The sequence below is a fragment of the Drosophila miranda genome, chromosome 2 (genome assembly GCF_003369915.1).
Source record: "Drosophila miranda strain MSH22 chromosome 2, D.miranda_PacBio2.1, whole genome shotgun sequence".
In the NCBI taxonomy this organism is placed as follows: domain Eukaryota; kingdom Metazoa; phylum Arthropoda; class Insecta; order Diptera; family Drosophilidae; genus Drosophila; species Drosophila miranda.
Genome location: NC_046675.1, coordinates 16,828,063 through 16,846,565, shown reverse-complemented (window position 1 = coordinate 16,846,565; position 18,503 = coordinate 16,828,063). Strand labels below are relative to the sequence as shown.

Sequence of the window (18,503 nt, the reverse complement as noted above, 5' to 3'; positions counted from 1 at the left end):
GTACTTTACAATCGCCTTTTTTCTGCAATTAAATAAAGTAATTTTCTCATGTACAGTATTACATTTAATAGTTTTAATTTTGTAGCCCTGGCTAATATTGCGATTATGAGTTCTGAAGACTATTTCGATTGTATAAATAAGCATTTTTATTGAGATTACACGGTATACTATGTATTATTAAGTACATATTATCTGATATTCTTAATTGACGCTTTTCCTTAATTGGGTGATGGTGTATAAATACCAGCGCGCTTATTGCCGAGAGCTCAGTAGCATCAGTAATGCTCTGATGAACCTACCGTCGAAGCGAAAATTACAAAAAAACTATTGCCGCAATGGATCGTTGGTTGAATCGTGTTGCCGTCGTCACTGGAGCCAGTTCTGGTATTGGATCTGCCTGCTGCAAGGATTTGGTTGCCAAGGGCATGGTCGTTGTTGGACTGGCCCGCCGCGAGGAACGACTTCAGGAGCTTAAGGCATCGCTACCAAAAGATCAGCAGTCCCGTTTCCATGGACGAAAGTGTGACGTAGCCGTCGAGAAGCAGGTTGTTGATGTATTCGCTTGGATCGACAAGACTCTGGGTGGGGCTGACGTATTGGTCAACAATGCTGGCATCCTTGGTAAGTATCAAATCACAGATGCAAACAACTCTGCCGATCTTCGCGCTGTCCTGGACACCAATGTCCTTGGAGTTTCGTGGTGCACCCGCGAAGCATTCCTCTCGCTACAGCGCCGCAAAGTCAACGATGGCCATGTGGTGATCATCAGCAGCATTGTGGGGCATATCGTGCCAGTGGTAGAAGGCCTAAACTGGAACATGTATGTACCCTCCAAGCATGCTATCACCGGTCTGACTGAGGTGCTGCGACAGGAGTTTCAGCGGAAGAAGACCGGGACCAAGATAACAGTGAGTGCAGATTTAAAAATTCTTAAGCCAATCAATAATACTAATTTGCGTATGTGCCTCTTAGAGCATTTGCCCCGGTGTGGTCGACACTGAGATCCTTGATAACATCAAAGCTGCAGTGACAGAACGCCCAATGCTCCGCTCAGAGGACGTGGCCGATGCGGTGACCTACTGCATCCAGACCCCACCTGGTGTACAGATTCACGAACTAAAAATCAAGCCAGTGGGCGAAACGTTTTAATTACTTGTATAACAGCAGGCAGTTGGCTGCTTCAACACAAGTTGGGAAGGGATTGCTGTGCTATACATGCACAAAACACTACAGGATTCCCAAGGTTCATTTCGGTTGTGTAAATAAACGATAAGATTTTGATCAGGCTTCAAGATGTGCAAATAAACAAATGATCGTATCGTTATCATATAATAATTATTTTGGCACTTGATAATTTTTCGCATGATAATATTTACTGTCTGCATACATACAGATATATTTAAAAATATATGTATGTTAAATGTACATAAAGTGGCAATTCTAAGTGTAAAGAGAGGCTACATTGATAATCAGCGTATTTAACAAAACTTTGACTTACACAAAGTATACATACCAAAAGCAATCCCAAACATTTTTCTTTTTCATCACGATGACACGACAATTCCGACAACCAATTATGCCGCAAAACCAAACTGGTTCTCAGACAAGAAATACACTTCATAAAAACAACAGAAAATAAAAGTAGAAACGAATGTTTGCAAATAGACTTAATAATAAAAAAAAATGTTTTTTCTAATAAATTTACCACAAATTGATTACGAAATACATTTAATTTTTGTCTGAATACATACATAATTAATTGAAGACGAAGCTTTCATTTTGTAGCTGAGTGTTTTGTTTGCTCTCTATCGGCTGACTGCGAAGTACTCGGAGTATCTAAGGGTATACTGGGCTGTGGTTCGTAAATGTACCAGATAAAAAGAAGTACCGACCACAGACAGTATATTTAATACTGCCAATCTATCCATCTAAATCTTAGTATCCAGTATATTATTTTCGATTTAGGCGATTTAGGATATATTCGATTTGTGGGGAAAATGAATGTGTGTAAAGCCCAGATCTTCATGAGCATCAATAGACGAGTCGTTAGAGCCATGTCTGTCTGTCCGTTTTGTTTGACGCCGAAATTTTGTATCCAGACTCCTGTGATATCAAGTTTGTTTCAAAATTTTGCCAAGCCCGTTTTCGCCCCGATAAAAGACGAAAATCTGTGGCATCCACAATTTTGAAGATACGAAAAATCAAAGCAGCAGAATCGTAGAGAATGAACGTATCTTTTAGACTGTTGAATCTGGATTAGATCGGATTACTATTATATCCACGCGCTTACTCATTCTCTCTCTTGATCTCACACACTCTTCGTAGTCAATGTGCATCTGGCTGAGAGTAGCCACTGCCACTGATTGCGTATCTGGTATAAATTTAGAGTCGCGGCCGTAGCGGCGACTCACAACGATCCCCCTCGTTACTTGTTGAATTGCTTCAAACTTTCGTCGATTCACATAGACAAACTATACACATTTTTTATCATGATACGCTATTCGCACACAAATATGTATGTATATATGGCGATGTATCTGTGCAAATGGTTGGTCATATCATCGTGATAATGATGTTCTCTGAAGATTAGTTAAACGTTTGACCGGAGCTTTTTCCAAAAGTTCTATAAATAAGAACCTCACCATAGGCACGAACTCAGTCGTATCGCGAATTCTCTAGAATAAACATACTATTTTCATAATGGATCGTTGGTTGAATCGTGTTGCCGTCGTCACTGGAGCCAGTTCTGGTATCGGATCTGCCTGCTGTAAGGATTTGGTTGCCAAGGGCATGGTAGTTGTTGGACTGGGCCGCCGCGAGGAACGACTTCAGGAGCTTAAGGCATCGCTACCAAAAGATCAGCAGTCCCGTTTCCATGGTCGAAAGTGTGACGTTAGCGTTGAACAGCAGGTCGTTGATGTATTCGCCTGGATCGACAAGACTCTTGGAGGGGCCGACGTATTGGTCAACAATGCTGGGATCGTTGGTAAATTAGATATCACCGGAGCAGACAACTCAGCCGATCTTCGCGCTGTCTTGGACACCAATGTCCTCGGAGTTTCGTGGTGCACACGCGAGGCATTCCTTTCGCTGCAAAGACGCAATGTCAACGATGGCCATGTGGTGATCATCAACAGCATTGTTGGTCATAAAGTGCCAACGGTACCCGGCATGGGCTTTAAGATGTATGCTCCTTCTAAGTTTGCTGTCACCGCACTCACGGAGGTACTGCGACAAGAGTTTCAGCAAAAGAAAACTGAGACGAAGATAACTGTAAGTTATAGAGTTAATAATTCCGATTTGGCCAATAACTAACTAGTTTCCATACGACCCTTAGAGCATTAGCCCCGGTGCTGTGGACACGGAGATCATTGATGCGAAAATCAAGGAGGCAATGCCAGACTTCCCCATGCTTCGAGCTGAGGACGTTGCGGATGCGGTAACCTACTGCATCCAGACCCCGCCCAACGTGCAGATCCATGAGCTAACAATCAAGCCCGTTGGTGAAAAGTTTTGAATTGATTCTAGTCATGCAGGAAGATAGATATGATGGCTGCGGCAAACTTACAAAGAAAGAAGGCTTTGTGGATGGTAAAACCTCATAGATACAAAGAGCCAATGCCGCTTAAATGGAATGTATACAAAAATAAGATTTCCGCGTGTGGAATATAAACATTCGAAGCATAGGACTATGCTGGGAAGACTGCTGTTCGGAATATTAATTAGTTTTAAAAGGAATTAATTTGATGAATAAAAATAATATTTCAACTAAATGATGTAAAATCAATTAAATTTACATTGGTTAAATGATGTGAAATACTTTAAATTTCTGTGTGAACAGATAAAGAAAAGATAAAGAATATCCCAGTGTTTTGCTCGGATAATATACGAGGTACTCGGAGAGTCTAAAGGCATACTGTGTTGAGGTGTATAAATGTAACAGGCAAAAGGAGTCACTTACGACCCCAAACAAAATATTTAATCGCTCGACTAAAGTTCAAGTTAAAGTCGACTAACTCATTCTGATTCTTTAAAGTGCCTCTAATTGTCACCGATACTCAAAGACAATAATTTCATCATGATGCGATTCACATATATGTATGTACTTATTTTACATATGACTATCATCATGATACGCTGGTTCGCACACACATATGTATGTGTACGAATGTGCATATGCCATATCATCGTGATAATGATGTTCTCTGAAGATTAGTTAAACATTTGACCGGAGCTTTTTTCAAAAGTTCTATAAATAAGAACCTCTCCATAGGCACGAACTCAGTCGTATCGCGAGTTCTCTAGAATAAACATACTATTTTCATAATGGATCGTTGGTTGAATCGTGTTGCCGTCGTCACTGGAGCCAGTTCTGGTATCGGATCTGCCTGCTGTAAGGATTTGGTTGCCAAGGGCATGGTAGTTGTTGGACTGGGCCGCCGCGAGGAACGACTTCAGGAGCTTAAGGCATCGCTACCAAAAGATCAGCAGTCCCGTTTCCATGGTCGAAAGTGTGACGTCAGCGTTGAACAGCAGGTCGTTGATGTATTCGCCTGGATCGACAAGACTCTTGGAGGAGCCGACGTTTTGGTCAACAATGCGGGCATCGCTGGTAAATTACAAATCACAGATCCCGACAATTCTTCCGATATTCGCGCTGTCTTGGACACCAATGTCCTCGGAGTGTCGTGGTGCACCCGCGAGGCATTCCTTTCGCTGCAGAGACGCAATGTCAACGATGGCCATGTGGTGATCATCAACAGCATTGCTGGTCATCAAATTCCTACGGTACCTGGCTTTAACTTTAAGATGTATGCCCCTTCTAAGCATGCTGTCACCGCACTCACGGAGGTACTGCGACAAGAGTTTCAGCAAAAGAAAACGGAGACGAAGATAACTGTAAGTTGAATAGTTAGAAATTTCCATTTGGGCAATAATTAAGAAAATTCCATACGACCCTTAGAGCATTAGCCCCGGTGCTGTGGACACGGAGATCATTGATGAGAAAATGAAGGAGGCAATGCCAGACTTTCCCATGCTGCGAGCTGAGGACGTTGCGGATGCGGTAACCTATTGCATCCAGACACCCCCCAACGTGCAGATACATGAGCTAACAATCAAGCCCGTTGGTGAAAAGTTTTGATTTTGTTCTAGCCATGCAGAAAGATGGATAAGATAACTACAGCAAATATCCAACCGAAAGTCAAGCAAGCTACTCTGTGTAGAAGGCTTTGGGGATGGTAAAACCCTATGGATACGCAAAAACCAATGCAGCTTATGTGGAGTGCATACAAATAAAAGATTTCTTTGGGTGAAATATCAAAGCATAGGACTATTATTATCGCTGATTTTGGGCACCTTTTGATCTGAATATCCCTGGCGATAGTTTTAACAGGGATTCGTTAGATTTTTTACAATTAACATTTATTAAATCACTTCAACACATAAGTTCACTGAAGGAAGTACAGAGCCTTTTAGTTGTAGTTGATTACAATTCGTCATGGTTAGGGGGTATAGTATAACTCTTTGTCTGTATAAACGCCAATTTCTTTAGGTTTCTCATTTTCTGTATCACAGTTACATGGTTATTACAAACGTGAGTGTGTGTATGTGTGTTTGTGTTTTGAACGCATACAACTAGGATAGACAACACATATCGCTGTGGGATATACATATCTCTACTCGTATTACTAGCATAGGCGGGGGGCCCAACTTAACATCTAATAAAAGTTCCGAGTATAAATATTTTTGATTACAGTTAAGTACATAAACAGCATGGACAACAGCGTGGCTAAAAACTAATAATACCGTCATCGTACAGTCCTACCGACAAAGACGAGCCCAGTACCTCCGCTAATTGCTTCAATTTACAAATTGTATTCACCTGGCACCACCTGGCACGGAGCATCAAACGTGCAATGTATATACTCGTACAAGTATGTTGCAACCGTTTGAAGTCTCTTGGAAATAGCACACTAAAGAGAGAAGTTTACAACTATTTCTTCTGCGTTCGCTTTGCTTAAATCTACCAAGTACACAAGTACACATAAAACTAGAATATATATCCATATAGAACTCGCACAACATACATAACATATATACATATGATATAAATGATATATGCTGGCACATATATGTACATGTATATGCATCTAAATGGGTTTCGGTGGGCAGGGCCTTCGAGCGGCCAAGCCCAGTATATAAAATGCAGTTGCTTCTCTTACTGTTTCCACTGACAACAACAACTCCCTGGCCGGCAATAGTAACTAACTCAATTAGATGTAGACGGATACGTTTGATATTTGCACTCCCGCAGAGTTTGGAATGAGTGCTCAAAGTCTGTCGGCAGCGAGGCCAATGCATGTGCACTTTCAGTGCCCGAAATAGTTTTGATCAGGCTGTTGGAGTTGAGGGATTCCAATTCGTGTGTCTCCGAATTAGCCAGCTCAACGATGGCTGAACTGGTTGGCGTCAGGAGCTGCTCACTGGCAATCACCTGGCTGGGTTTACTGAAACAAAGAAGAGTTTGGTCAAAATGAGAACGTTTCTTTCTTTCTCTCTTTCTTACCGCTCGTAGAACTTGCCGCTGGCATTGTGACGTTTGCGCCACACGGGCCATGCCAGCTGCAAGAAACCATGCTGCGGTCCCGCCACCCTGAGCAGGCTCATTAGGAAGAAGGTGGCATATAGCCAGCTGATGATCATGACCACCACCAGGAAGACACCAATCTGTATGTAGGGCAGTATGTTCGATGCCATCATAATACCACCGGCCAGGCCCGTTGTAGCCGCCGCCATCACCGTCGGTCCGATAATGCGCGATAGCACAAACTGTGTGGCTGCCAGCCGGTCCTTAATTGGCGACATCCGATAATGAATGCCATAGTGCAAGCTGAAGTCCACCGCCAGACCAATAGCTGTGCTGACAGCTATGCTCTCCAGTATGTTTAGCTGCCATCCGAGGAGAATGAGGACAGCAACGGTGTTGAAAATGCTCAGGGAGACGGTAAGCACGGCGTAGATTGAGATGAGCAGATTGAGGGTGAAGGACAACAGCACAAGCAGTGAGGCGACCATGGCCAAGGAAATGGCTACGATTGTGTCATGAGAAAGCGTGTCCTGTACATTATAGAACTTCAGGTCGCTGGTAAACCATCCGCCACGCAATTCCATGGGCGCTGTGTTTAATTGCAGCTGAAACCAATGCTCCACGGTTTCGTAGAACTCTTTGATGTTGGCATAGACCGTGCTGTAGGCTACATTCGACTCGAATTCAATTACCAGCGCCTTGACCGAGAGCGGTATGTCGGTCCCATTGGTGGCGACTGACTCCAAACTATAGTTGCCGCTAATCGCAAAATAATCATCCTCTTCTAGGTGGGTGGTCGCTGCAAACTTGGGTCCCGCCACACCAGGTTGGAAGAACATGGTTGTGTCATATAGATTGGACACGCTTTGTGGTAGACACAGGTCAAAAATGTGAGGTTCGTACGGAAACTGGGCATCGCAGCAGGGAGAGCGATCCTTCCGTGTGATATCCATGTCATCGATGCATCTGTGGACCGAAGTATCTCATAAATATTTCATAAATTAATGGTTGAACTGTACTCTCACCTGCGCTTCATGAAGTCTATGAGGTTTTCAATAAAACAATTGGGCAGCAACATTCCAAAGGTCTCTTGATAAAACGGCTGCTGGCGCACGCTCTGGCAAAAGTCGAGGATCCAAAGCTGCACTGGCTTGCTGGATATACTAAAATTATTGTCATAATAGAGGTTGCCAAGTGATTTGGGATTCGTATAGTCGCCATCGTCCACAGCCTGGACACCCCAAACAAAGTGCATATGCATCTTAAAGTTCTCGTCGACCTGCAGTGGCTTCTCGAACCAAAACTGCTGCTTAATACTGGAATAGACTTCGAACGGATGCTGCGAGACAAATAGCTGGAAATGTGATTTTTCCGGCAGCTGGAGTCCTGGATACCAGAACACAATGATGGCACTAGATGTACCCAAAGCACCAAAGAGCAACAGCCACATGTAGGCATAATTCATGATGCTGTTTGTTATGCATTCCTCGAGTGCTTGACAGAATCGATTAATTGACTTTTTGCAGGAATGCATAAGCCGCTGAAGCAGTGGCTGGCGACAGGAAATCCTGCTTGCAAAAAGGCGTTCCATTATGGAGACCGAGGCGGGCAGCCAAGTGATCATCAGTAAATAGTTTGTCACCACAACTGTTCCTGCAAAGATCCTGAAAAATCCAATTTTTTATTAGTTGAAAGCAAAGGATTACGATGTGTCCGAACAACTTACCCAAAACACTTAATGGCTGTTATGGAGCTGCTGTAGGAGGCGTAAAAGGCGCCCGCCGTCGTCAGCGATGTGACAAACATGGACGCAGCGGCATGCCGCATTGTCAAGGCCATGATGTTCTCCAACGTTTCCGTATGCTCGCCCCGATCCAATGGTGCTGGCAGTGCACTCTGCGACTGGGCGTTGGTCAATGTGCCGCAGCGATTGCTAAATCTTTCGGCCAACACACAATGCCAGATTTTCAAAAACAAAAACACGTCATCTGCCCCAATGCCAATGATCACAATCACGGCCAGGAGGTTCATGTAGGGAAAAAACGCAAACTCCAGGACTATAGAGTAGACAAAGTAGGCCAGTCCCAACGAGAAGCAGACGGCAATGCAGGACATGGCTGTAATAAAGACGGAACCGGTGTACAGCCAAACGCTGGCCATCACAAATAGGCCGCCAAGCGATACCAGCCAAACGTCTGTCAGCAGCAGCTCGTTGAACAGTTCGTTCTCCAGCCCCAAGTCCATGGCAATCACTTCCACCAGCTCGTTACGTAGGTCTCTGAAAATACAGTCATTACTCAATACTCTACAGACAAACATTAAAGTGTACAAAATCTAAATTTAAAATAAGTCAGCGAAATGGCGCCGAAAACGAGGGAAGCACAATTGGCGGGAATGGATCAGATTTTTCTGGAGGATATCCTGCCAAAGTGCCGCCAATGTCAAACCACCACACAGGCGGACTACGTGAATCATAATAAAGCCGAAATGCGGTCACGCGTTAAAAAAATACCGCAAGAAGACCCTTCGCTTCTCTCTGGCCACTATGCGAACAATCTCAAGGTTAACGGACAGGAAATGAAAACAAGGTCCTGGCCCCGTTCTATGGACTGGCGCGAGGAGTATGAACAGTTTGTACGGCGCAACAAGTGGTGCAACGAGGAGATCTACAAGCTGTTCTTTGTGTGCCCGCCCGTGCAGTACAAACAGATCGAGCAATATCTGAAAGACCTGCAAAAGACGGTATATATGTTCGACTACTCCCACAAGGAGTACGTGTCGCTGCTAAGCCAGCGCCGTAAAAACTTGAGCAAAGAAGACATTAAGCCTGACATGAACCACAAGGACTATTGGACAACCTATGGGAATTATTACAATCGCATCCAGGAAACGGAACAATTTCGGGATGCAATCTATCCAGAGCCCAAGCCAAAAGACATGTCGTTGGATAACTTTGCGAAGGCAATGCGTAAACTGTTTACAAAGTACAATCTAACCACCTACTTTGACGAGATATGCGTGCCGGCACTGTTCATGGCCAAGGATGGCATAATGCCATCGGGGCCCATCGATCGTTATACCCTACGAAAGTACTGAGTCCAGTTTCCACATCCACACTACTTACACATCCTCCCATTCATGAAATAGTGGCAGCACACGGTTGGACTGCGCCACAGGCACAAAGATCATAGCGTACTTTAAGTAAACATTCGAATTCTGCAAAATATTCTCATTAAATATTGTTTTAAACTACTAGAATCTAATGCTGCTTACGTTTGGCCTGATAAAGCTAAAGTCGCTGAGGAAATTGAGTACGTTGTAGACTAGATTGTGGCGCTTGCATTCCTCAGGCGCATAGCAGCGAGAGTACTCATTGCAGTTGTTGTCTAGCTTCAGGTCGTGAAAGTATTCATAGCAGCCCACCAGCAGAGACTGCAGCGAGCTCACATCATCGGTCGTTAGGTCGAAACAGGAACTTTTGTTGGCCAGCAGTGCGGCGTAGTTGGGTAAAGACCAGGGCCGGCAGCAGTCGGAGGTCGACCTTTCGGGTTCGCAATATGCCTTGTAGCTGGGAACGTCTCTAATCTGTTCCTGCAGCTGGCACATGGCCAATAGGCCGTTCAAATCAAACAGCGAGTCGGTGGCATTGGGTCCAATGCGCTGGACCACAAAGTGAGAGTATTCCCTGCGGGGCGACGAATCACAGAAGTATCCTTCTATAGGCAGGCGCAGGTGGGCATCCGCCCAACTGTCGGTGGGCAGTGTGGCTGCCTGTTTTAGCAGGCGCCAAGTGCTCTTTTTAGTTTGCACGCGCTCGCGGTGCTCTTCCTCATCCACTGAAGTGGTATTATGCCCATACTGGATCTTTTCACTGCGCCGGGTCGGCTCCAGCGGGGAGGAGGCACTGTCGTTGGTTATCTCGTAGTCCCGAAAGACGCCGCTGTCCCCCATCCATGTATCTCGGTCGCCTTCACTTTTTGGGGCACTGGTAGCCTTCAGGCGTTTCTTGAGCAACATAATCTTCTCGGCCACCTCTGAGTGCTCGTGCCTCTTCTGATCCTTTCGCCGCTTATTCTTGTTTTTGTGCTTCCGCTGGTTCTTGCGGCGCCTATGATTCGGATGCAGTTGGGACACTCCATAACCCTCATCCACTCTGCGCTTTTCCCAGATAACCGACGGATTCGAGAATAGCACGCCATGTCTGTCTGTCTCCTGCAGAAGATTGTACCAGGCCGTCAAACGCTTCCCTATTTTGGTGCCTCGCGTCTCGAACCCCTGAAATGTAAATGACGGAGTGGGAGTATGAGGATTGAGCATGCGTCGATATGGATGTGCGTGGACCTGCAGCAGTCATACGTACCAAGGTGGGGTCACTGAAGTCGGGCAGCTTGTTGAGGATGAGCGCCACTATTATGCAGGCCACGCAACAGACCGCAATGGAGACGACAACCAGGTACGGACGTCTAGCTAGGACGTGGTAGTACCAGTTCATCTTCTCTGAGTCAAAGCACAGCATGCCGAGGCAGCAGTTCCTTTGAACGTTTCAATAATTGAATCAACCTCTGCTTATTTGCTTATCATAGCGCTGTTGATGTTACTCCTAGTCCTCCTCCATCATATCATCGACGGCTGCTTGTGTCTCCGAAAACCAGGGCAGGGTCAAATGCTATTGTTTTGGTTTTGTTATAGATACTGCCTGGGTTTTTTTTCGGATTTTCAGGATCAAAAATCCACTTGTTGGCGCTTGGCTTGTGGAATTACATTTTAGCCAGGCGAATGTGCAACTAACTTAGGGCTTGGAACTAACTAAAACAAAAAAGGAACCAAAAATTTGCGAACAAGGGTAATATAATATAATGCAGAAAACACTGTGAAATAACAACAAAAAGCCAGGATACGATAGCGCTGCAAAGGAATTTCGCGATAGATCGATGTTTTCTCCGACCATCGATACATCGTTTGTAGGATATCGAAGTCTAGAAGACTAATTATAGCTGTAAGACATTATATCACGCTAAATTTGCAAGTAGATTTTTGCAGCTAGTCAGTTAGCAAAGTCGAGTGTCGTACAGCTTTTGGGCGCACCTTAAAAAGATGTGCGAAAAATCATTCACCAGAAAACAACAGACAAAAAGAATACATTTTAATAATTTTGTGGGTAAAAGATAATACATAAATCTTTATCAATAATTAGAATGAGCAATTTTTTCAGCAAGGAATTTCATAGCAGGATATAGATACGCTCCAATACTGAAAGCGGAAAAGCATTGAAACTAACATTAAAACTGATTTTTATAAATTTTCGATGAAAATGTCAAGTTATCGATGGTTTATACCATCCCTAGTCTGCAATGTTTTGTAATCTTATTTACTATAGTTAAATTTTTAGATTTATAAATAAGAAATGCTGCGACGAGCCCAGTGCCTGCTGCGGATGCACAGCACTGGCCGCCAGCCGCTTTGTGCCGGACAACGCGTTCCTGCCGTTCTCCACAGAAACTATTCAGCCGACGAGACTAATTCCAACTCCGGAAATCCAAATGCAAAACGTGCCGGCACAGGTGGCTCAAAGAGCCTGCCCGCTGTCCGTAATGTGTTTGCAGCAGCACAGGACAAGACGAAGGACACGTACCTCACAATGGTGGAGATCTTCCAGGCGCGCGATGTGCATAGGCGCAACCATGTCGAGTTCATCTACGCTGCACTGAAGCACATGCCCGACTTTGGCGTGGAGAACGATCTCGAGGTGTACAAGGCCCTGATCAATGTGATGCCCAAGGGAAAATTCATACCGACGAACCTGTTTCAGGCCGAGTTCATGCACTATCCCAAGCAGCAGCAGTGCATCATAGACCTGCTGGAGCAGATGGAGGACTTCGGCGTCATGCCCGACTACGAAATGGAGGCCATGCTGCTGAATGTGTTCGGCAACAAGGGTCACCCCCTGCGCAAGTACTGGCGGATGATGTACTGGATGCCCAAGTTCAAGAACCTGTCGCCCTGGCCCCTGCCCAACCCGGTGCCCGACGATACGCTGGAAATCGCCAAACTGGCCGTCGAGCGGATGTGCACGGTCGATCTGCGGTCGCAGATTAACGTATTCGATACCAAGGAGCTCAAGGATGCCGTGGACGAGACGTGGATCGTGAGCGGCATGAGTCCGGAGCAGTCGAAGCTGTTGCGGGAGCACTCTCGGCAAAAGGCCCTGTACATTGAGGGCCCCTTTCACATATGGATACGGAATCGTCGCATTAACTACTTCACCCTGCGCGCTGATGCCGACACCGAGTTCCTGGCCCAGTTGGACGAGCGGCAGCTGGACGAGGATGATGTGTCGCACATTGAGGTGCCATTCTTCGGTCGCCCCCCACCGAGACGCCACAATCAGCTTGGCAAGCTGCGCTCGGTCCACCAGCAGGACGATGGCACTATTTTTGCCATCTGCGCCACTGGCACCTCCACCAAGGACTCGCTACTCTCGTGGATACGTCTGTTGGAGGCGCATGGCAATCCTTCCATTGGCGAGGTCCCCGTTCTGTTCAGGTTCACATCCACAGTGCCTGCCAAGGCAGAAGAGATCGAGGGACCGGCCAGTGTTCCAGCGACCAGCAGTAGCCGTAGCCGTAAGGAGGAGGAGCCGAGCGTAAGTTAACTTATTGAATAAATTCATTGTTGAGCAACTTGTTTGTCGTTGTCTTTAATTTGTTGGGTTTGATTAAGGTTTAGGTTAAAGGAAATTAACGATTAGATTACACAATTTCAAATTGTGAAGCCTGTTTGTTGCTGCTGTTGCTGCTGGTTTATATACGAGTATATACTGATCCGAGCTTAAACGAAAAATCACAGAACTCGAAACTAAATGTACAGAAGATCTGATCTGCCTGGGATTTCACGCATCATCTCTCTATCCTCTAATTAAGTATTTACATTTCATCTGAGTTGGAAATATGTCATATATCATAATATCAATATCCGGCGACTTTTCTGCCGGGATCGTTTCACTTTGTGCCAGTTTTGTTGACGGGAAACACCTGCGTGACAACGCCGATGCCCTTGCTGGTGCCCTCGCGGAACAGGATGCGCATGCCGGGACGCACGTATTCCGGATGGCCGACAAACTCAAACATCACGGAGGCGCAATCGTTGGTCCCCAGCTTCTCCCCACCCATTATGCCCCGAATAACGGCAGTCTGACGAATGCTTCCAATGTGCACGGTGGTCTGGAAGCCCACGTAGATGGCCGTGGTATGGAACAACACAGATACCTTGGCCTGCAAAGGAATCGATGCGTTTATAAGGAAGAATCAACACTTTTTGTCGGCTCACCTGAAAGAAGAACGTGCCGTATGGTTCGTCCGGACTGTCGGCCAGCAGTACCATGCCGCTTCGCATATTTGGCAGCTCCTGGTCCATGGTAAACGAGAGCGAGGCGCTCTGGCCAGCGCGTACCACACGACATGGCGCCTTATTCCGATGGATGGTATTGACGCTGACGGGATGGAAGCTTCCGTTCGGCAGAGGGCCAACTTTCAATGGCATATTCTCGGTGAGCACGCCTTGGACCAGGAGACCACCCACCACGGGACCAACGTCCGTGACCCGAAAAATTTCATCAACCTGAAACTCGCAGGACTCCTGCTCGAGGCGATCCTTCTCCGCATTGCTTATGCCCGGCGACAGGACATAGAGAAACTTGGTGACCAGATTTAGGCCAGTTCCCGTGACATTCGAGACACAAAATATGGGTACAATGTTCTCAGACACCTGATTCGAGCCAGCGGAAATAGCCTCATCGGTATTGGTGACCACGAACGGCACCTTGCGGCACCCAATGTTTGTGAGAAGTGTGCGCAGCTCCTGCACGGTGGCGTCCGGCGACGTAATGTCCGTCTTAGTGACCAAAATGAAGAACGGCATGTCCAGGGCACGCACAATGGCCAAGTGCTCCTCGGTAGTTTCGTTGCAGCCGCTGCCCGCTGACACCACCAGCATGGCATAGTGTGGCGAATAGCCACTCAGCGCTTGGACCGTGGTGCGCATGTAGCGTCGATGGCCTGCCAGATCCATGAAGGTAACGAGCTTGCTGGAGCGATCGCTGATCTCCTCGGCCGTCATCATCTCATTGTACTTGTAGTTGACCACATTCCCCAGCGCATCGAAGCCCAGAGTCTCGTGGGAGATGCAGGATGTGCGACCTGCAGTAGGAGGAGGACAGGTGTTAGTAAGCGGTAAAAGGTGTTGATATCCATTATGTTTACCCGACTGGATCTCGTGCATATGCCTGAACATGTTGAGCCGCGCTCGACCGTGTCCATTGTCCAGTTCGTCCTGCGTGAGTACGCCCAGGAGTGTGGACTTGCCAGCGTCGGCTCCGCCCAGAACCGCTACCCGCACCTCAATGTTATGCTGATCGTCGGGAATCTTGCGCACCAGCACCTCGGCCACCGCCCGTCGAGCGGCGATGGTCTTGCGGCGTAGCACTGAGGTGCTCGCACCCAAGTGATGGGCCATCTGCTTCAGAGTCATCAGCGAGGCATTCATGTCTTTCTCGCTGAGACCCTGCAGATAGCCCGCATCGGACACACCGATCTCATAGATGGCCTCGCCGTTGCCCTCACGCAGACGCCACTTCATCTGTGTGACGAGATGCTCGAAGCGCTGCTTGGAAGGACTCACCAGCTTTAGCTTGTACTCCACATTGCCCAGCTGTGGCTCCGGTGGCAGTATTCCCTGCTCGAAATCAAAGATCAAATTTCCCTTGGCCGTGGCGGTGGTGGTGGCACTGTATGGACTGCACTCATTGGCGTTGGCATCCATCTCGTAGTCGCTGCTACTACTGCCCCCGCCGCTGGAGTTGCCATTTATCTCGGGCTCCTCGTCAAAGCCGTCGTCCTGATTGGGATCGAAGAGACTCAGGAAGGATTCCATCTTGCTATAAACATTAGTAGACTTATTGTTGGACAAGAGATAAACAGCAGTAACAAAGAACAATTTTCGATAGAACAAGAGTACAATATTTTCGCGAATTGGGACATTGAAACACACACACACACACAGAGAAGTGTAGAAAAGTTTATACATATGTATGTATGTTCTTTTCGATGTACACATATGTATACACATCATATCTGTTTTTCTTCGTTTTCCTCTTTGACTTGCAGCGAAGCGACCTTGAAACTCTTGTTTATGTTTGCTCCGACTTTATACAGATACACACAATGGGGAGGGATGACATGGGATGGAGACCTAGGCGGAGGAGTCCACATTTTCTTACCCGAGAATCAAATTATAGCGATATCTGTGGTACTTAACGACTCACTTCTACAAATAATTATACACCAAAACTTGGTCGCAATTGCGCGCGACGCGGGTTTGCTGGCACAAATTATCGATTTTGGCTGCGCTTTTGGCTTCACCCAGGTCCAATCTGTTATTTGGCTATATCTCTGGCTGTATCTCTTCTGCTTCTGGCTCTGCTCCCGACTTGTGCTTTATGTGTTTGGCGGCCAGCCTTTCGATTTTGTTTATAACTTGCTCTGCTTTGTGCTACGCCCACACGTTTAGAACTCGTATACATACTCGTACATGCACACATACATGTGTGTATTCACCCAAATAAAAAAAGTTGCCAAAGCTTTTACAATACCCTACTCGGGTAGAGCCTGGAATGTGAGGTGACGAATTAGATTCTCAGGCGACACTTGCATCATTTGAGGTATATGTATGTATATATGTTTTAGCACATCATTTATGAAACTTTATTTCTAAAAACAGTTAGTTGTAGTTGCTCAACTCCTTTTATTTTAAATTGATGATCATGTACACATATTCTGAGGAAGCGCATGCAAAGGCCGGTGAATATCGAGCTTTTGATTGTCCCGTATTCTTGTTTGCTTTTCGCATCTTTCTGGTTCTACACAAAACCGAAGGCGGTTTGTTTTGATCGAATCAGCTGCGACGCGCTGATAGCAAACGACGCGAACGATGGCGCTATATCTTGAAATTGATGAAAAGCAATTCACGAAAAGCTTCTTTGGGCGATGACTGTTGTACGTGTCAAGTTAAAAAAAATTTCAGACGTAGGTTTATTTCTATCATTGCATACATAGCATGTGACGTGTGTGCTTATGTTGCACAGTTGCGTGGGCCAATTGCATCATATTATGCGTCCAATATTGAATTAAAATGTAGGTCAATGCACTGCGCACTTACATTTCACAATTGATGCAATAGGCCCAGGAAGGCCAGCGGAATCTGATGCAATGATGATGCTCCGTTCAATAATGCCAGGATTGCGCGTAAAGAAGCTGGTACTTTCCTTGCTGGGCTGGGGACTGGTCTGGTCACTTAAATGCACTTATTTTACACGGACATATTTAATAGCGACATACAGCTATGTTCTAAACATTAAATTTAGATGTGTGTACGAGCAATCAAATTAATTTGTTTACACTTGTTGATATTTTATATAGGTATTATACATTTCATAATATATCGATATGTGGAGTGGCAAAATTTAAGGGAAAGAGCTTATCGAGGAGTGGCGCCACTTTATATCGATATATATATTTGTTCATAATATCGGTACTTAGTGCGATACACAGATAGTGCGTCCCTTGCTTAATCTCATGTCAAATAGCTTCTGTCAGGCAGCATTTGAAATTGGAGACAACGGTAATTTTTCAAATTTGAATCGAATCGTCCGTTGGTAAGTGGATGTAGTTGGGTTTTGTATACTTGTAGCAGAAAATCAACTATCAGAATATCAACTAACCCTTTGTTTTATGCCAAGTTATCCCTCCCATAGTCAGGGGTTCCCGATTGGTTGCTTCATTTAAATCAAATTCAGTATAATATTATGTTTACGTTTTATTTCTTATCATTAACATTATTACTTTATCACAAATATTTTAAGCATTTTTACATATGTAGATAGTTACAATGATGTGTATATGTATGGTATGTATGTGGGTTATCCTCTATGCTTGTATGTACAACGACGATTGCTCTCCTTGAGGCTCATAAAATACTTCTAGCACATTACGCGATATGATGCATCTGTGTGTGTTTGTCTGTGGTGTTTGTGGTGTGTGTAAATGTGTGGCTCTACAGGGTTCGGTTTTTTAAAAGGTTTAAACTACTCGTTCTCTTATGGACTCGTTATCGGGGGAAGGATTTCCTATAAACTTGGAGGAAGCTTACGATTTGCTCTATTTACTCTAATTCAGATCAGACAGTTTTCTGGAATGCTACAACTTTTACATTTAAACATTATGACATTACATTGATCTTACTAATTGCTATAATTCATTGAAGATTTGTCCTTATTCTTTTGCTTTGTTTTTTCCATTACCATTTTGATGTTTTGTTTTTGTTTCGTTAGAAAGTCAAAACGTACATATGTATGTATATCGAAAATAACCGAAAATGATATGACAAACTTTTGAACACTTATAGTCGTTTTTAGCCCTTGTCTATGATATAGTTTTTCGTTTTTCTTACGGCTTTAATATGTACTTCTGATATGATAATGCCTTGATAACAATTGCCAATGTATGCAACATTACAATAATCGAAAAAGTGTTTTATGGCTAACAACTATATGAACTGCCTTGCCACGGTCTAGCCTCTATCCCAACAAAATCTCAATCTCTCATCACCATAAATTCCATAAATTATATTTACATATGTATGTGTACCTATGTATGTATTCGTTGTGGCTAAGGTCCAGCTAGTAAGCACACTCCCAAGGACTCTCGGAGGACCAACAATCAATGAAGTGTCTGATGTCGATGTCTGACCAAAATCGTGCTCATCAAATTGTCATCGCCCGGCTGGCCTTGGTTCCTTGCTCTAGGAATCAGCTGAGCTCTGCACTTTTATTTCTCGACCCGCATAAATCATTTTATTAGCT

At 45.1% G+C, this 18,503-nt stretch overlaps 7 protein-coding genes across 9 annotated transcripts; 5 read left to right on the top strand and 2 right to left on the bottom strand.

The window, feature by feature from the left end:
• Positions 1-268: 268 nt before the first annotated feature.
• On the top strand, positions 269-1,336 carry LOC108157803 (farnesol dehydrogenase-like). Its single transcript, XM_017289995.2, has 2 exons — positions 269-908; positions 973-1,336. The coding sequence occupies exons 1-2, from the start codon at positions 336-338 to the stop codon at positions 1,147-1,149; spliced, it is 750 nt and encodes a 249-aa protein (XP_017145484.1). The 5' UTR covers positions 269-335; the 3' UTR covers positions 1,150-1,336.
• Positions 1,337-2,648: 1,312 nt separating this feature from the next.
• On the top strand, positions 2,649-3,604 carry LOC108154308 (farnesol dehydrogenase-like). Its single transcript, XM_017284564.2, has 2 exons — positions 2,649-3,273; positions 3,338-3,604. The coding sequence occupies exons 1-2, from the start codon at positions 2,701-2,703 to the stop codon at positions 3,515-3,517; spliced, it is 753 nt and encodes a 250-aa protein (XP_017140053.1). The 5' UTR covers positions 2,649-2,700; the 3' UTR covers positions 3,518-3,604.
• Positions 3,605-4,296: 692 nt separating this feature from the next.
• On the top strand, positions 4,297-5,324 carry LOC108155726 (farnesol dehydrogenase-like). The gene is made up of 2 exons (XM_017286734.2): positions 4,297-4,899; positions 4,964-5,324. The coding sequence occupies exons 1-2, from the start codon at positions 4,327-4,329 to the stop codon at positions 5,141-5,143; spliced, it is 753 nt and encodes a 250-aa protein (XP_017142223.1). The 5' UTR covers positions 4,297-4,326; the 3' UTR covers positions 5,144-5,324.
• Positions 5,325-5,402: 78 nt separating this feature from the next.
• Positions 5,403-11,105, bottom strand: LOC108155723 (protein dispatched). The gene is made up of 7 exons (XM_017286727.2): positions 10,950-11,105; positions 9,863-10,864; positions 9,714-9,805; positions 8,316-8,867; positions 7,615-8,253; positions 6,569-7,555; positions 5,403-6,509 (listed from the first exon to the last, which is right to left on the bottom strand). The coding sequence occupies exons 1-7, from the start codon at positions 11,103-11,105 to the stop codon at positions 6,272-6,274; spliced, it is 3,666 nt and encodes a 1,221-aa protein (XP_017142216.1). The 3' UTR covers positions 5,403-6,271.
• Positions 8,890-9,720, top strand: LOC117186937. Its single transcript, XM_033388320.1, has one exon. It carries the CDS (start codon positions 8,948-8,950, stop codon positions 9,683-9,685), a length of 738 nt encoding a protein of 245 aa, XP_033244211.1. The 5' UTR covers positions 8,890-8,947; the 3' UTR covers positions 9,686-9,720.
• An 814-nt stretch (positions 11,106-11,919) lies between the features above and the next one.
• LOC108155725 (evolutionarily conserved signaling intermediate in Toll pathway, mitochondrial) lies at positions 11,920-13,272 on the top strand. The gene has a single exon (XM_017286733.2). The coding sequence runs from the start codon at positions 11,994-11,996 to the stop codon at positions 13,239-13,241; it is 1,248 nt and encodes a 415-aa protein (XP_017142222.1). The 5' UTR covers positions 11,920-11,993; the 3' UTR covers positions 13,242-13,272.
• LOC108155724 (GTP-binding protein 2) lies at positions 13,264-17,073 on the bottom strand. 3 transcript variants are annotated; one of them, XM_017286731.2, is made up of 4 exons: positions 16,802-17,073; positions 14,848-15,521; positions 13,916-14,784; positions 13,264-13,860 (listed from the first exon to the last, which is right to left on the bottom strand). In XM_017286731.2, exons 2-4 carry the CDS (start codon positions 15,515-15,517, stop codon positions 13,588-13,590), a joined length of 1,812 nt encoding a protein of 603 aa, XP_017142220.1. In that variant the 5' UTR covers positions 15,518-15,521; positions 16,802-17,073; the 3' UTR covers positions 13,264-13,587. The 3 variants fall into 3 exon arrangements, with proteins under 3 accessions (XP_017142220.1, XP_017142219.1, XP_017142221.1); XM_017286730.2 differs by lacking the exon at positions 16,802-17,073 and adding an exon at positions 15,864-16,226; XM_017286732.2 differs by lacking the exon at positions 16,802-17,073 and adding an exon at positions 15,909-16,226.
• Between the last annotated feature and the right edge of the window lie 1,430 nt (positions 17,074-18,503).

Coding starts and splice junctions, on each gene's coding strand:
- LOC108155725 (XM_017286733.2), top strand. CDS start 11,994: ATGCTGCGACGAGCCCAGTGCCTGCTGCGGATGCACAGCACTGGCCGC.
- LOC117186937 (XM_033388320.1), top strand. CDS start 8,948: ATGGCGCCGAAAACGAGGGAAGCACAATTGGCGGGAATGGATCAGATT.
- LOC108154308 (XM_017284564.2), top strand. CDS start 2,701: ATGGATCGTTGGTTGAATCGTGTTGCCGTCGTCACTGGAGCCAGTTCT. Junction 3,274..3,337: donor AAACTGAGACGAAGATAACT/GTAAGTTATAGA, acceptor TACGACCCTTAG/AGCATTAGCCCCGGTGCTGT.
- LOC108157803 (XM_017289995.2), top strand. CDS start 336: ATGGATCGTTGGTTGAATCGTGTTGCCGTCGTCACTGGAGCCAGTTCT. Junction 909..972: donor AGACCGGGACCAAGATAACA/GTGAGTGCAGAT, acceptor TGTGCCTCTTAG/AGCATTTGCCCCGGTGTGGT.
- LOC108155726 (XM_017286734.2), top strand. CDS start 4,327: ATGGATCGTTGGTTGAATCGTGTTGCCGTCGTCACTGGAGCCAGTTCT. Junction 4,900..4,963: donor AAACGGAGACGAAGATAACT/GTAAGTTGAATA, acceptor TACGACCCTTAG/AGCATTAGCCCCGGTGCTGT.
- LOC108155723 (XM_017286727.2), bottom strand. CDS start 11,105: ATGCTGTGCTTTGACTCAGAGAAGATGAACTGGTACTACCACGTCCTA. Junction 10,865..10,949: donor ACTTCAGTGACCCCACCTTG/GTACGTATGACT, acceptor TTTACATTTCAG/GGGTTCGAGACGCGAGGCAC. Junction 8,868..9,713: donor TTTCATGAATGGGAGGATGT/GTAAGTAGTGTG, acceptor CTGTATTTTCAG/AGACCTACGTAACGAGCTGG.
- LOC108155724 (XM_017286731.2), bottom strand. CDS start 15,517: ATGGAATCCTTCCTGAGTCTCTTCGATCCCAATCAGGACGACGGCTTT. Junction 14,785..14,847: donor TATGCACGAGATCCAGTCGG/GTAAACATAATG, acceptor CTCCTACTGCAG/GTCGCACATCCTGCATCTCC. Junction 13,861..13,915: donor ACGGCACGTTCTTCTTTCAG/GTGAGCCGACAA, acceptor ATTCCTTTGCAG/GCCAAGGTATCTGTGTTGTT.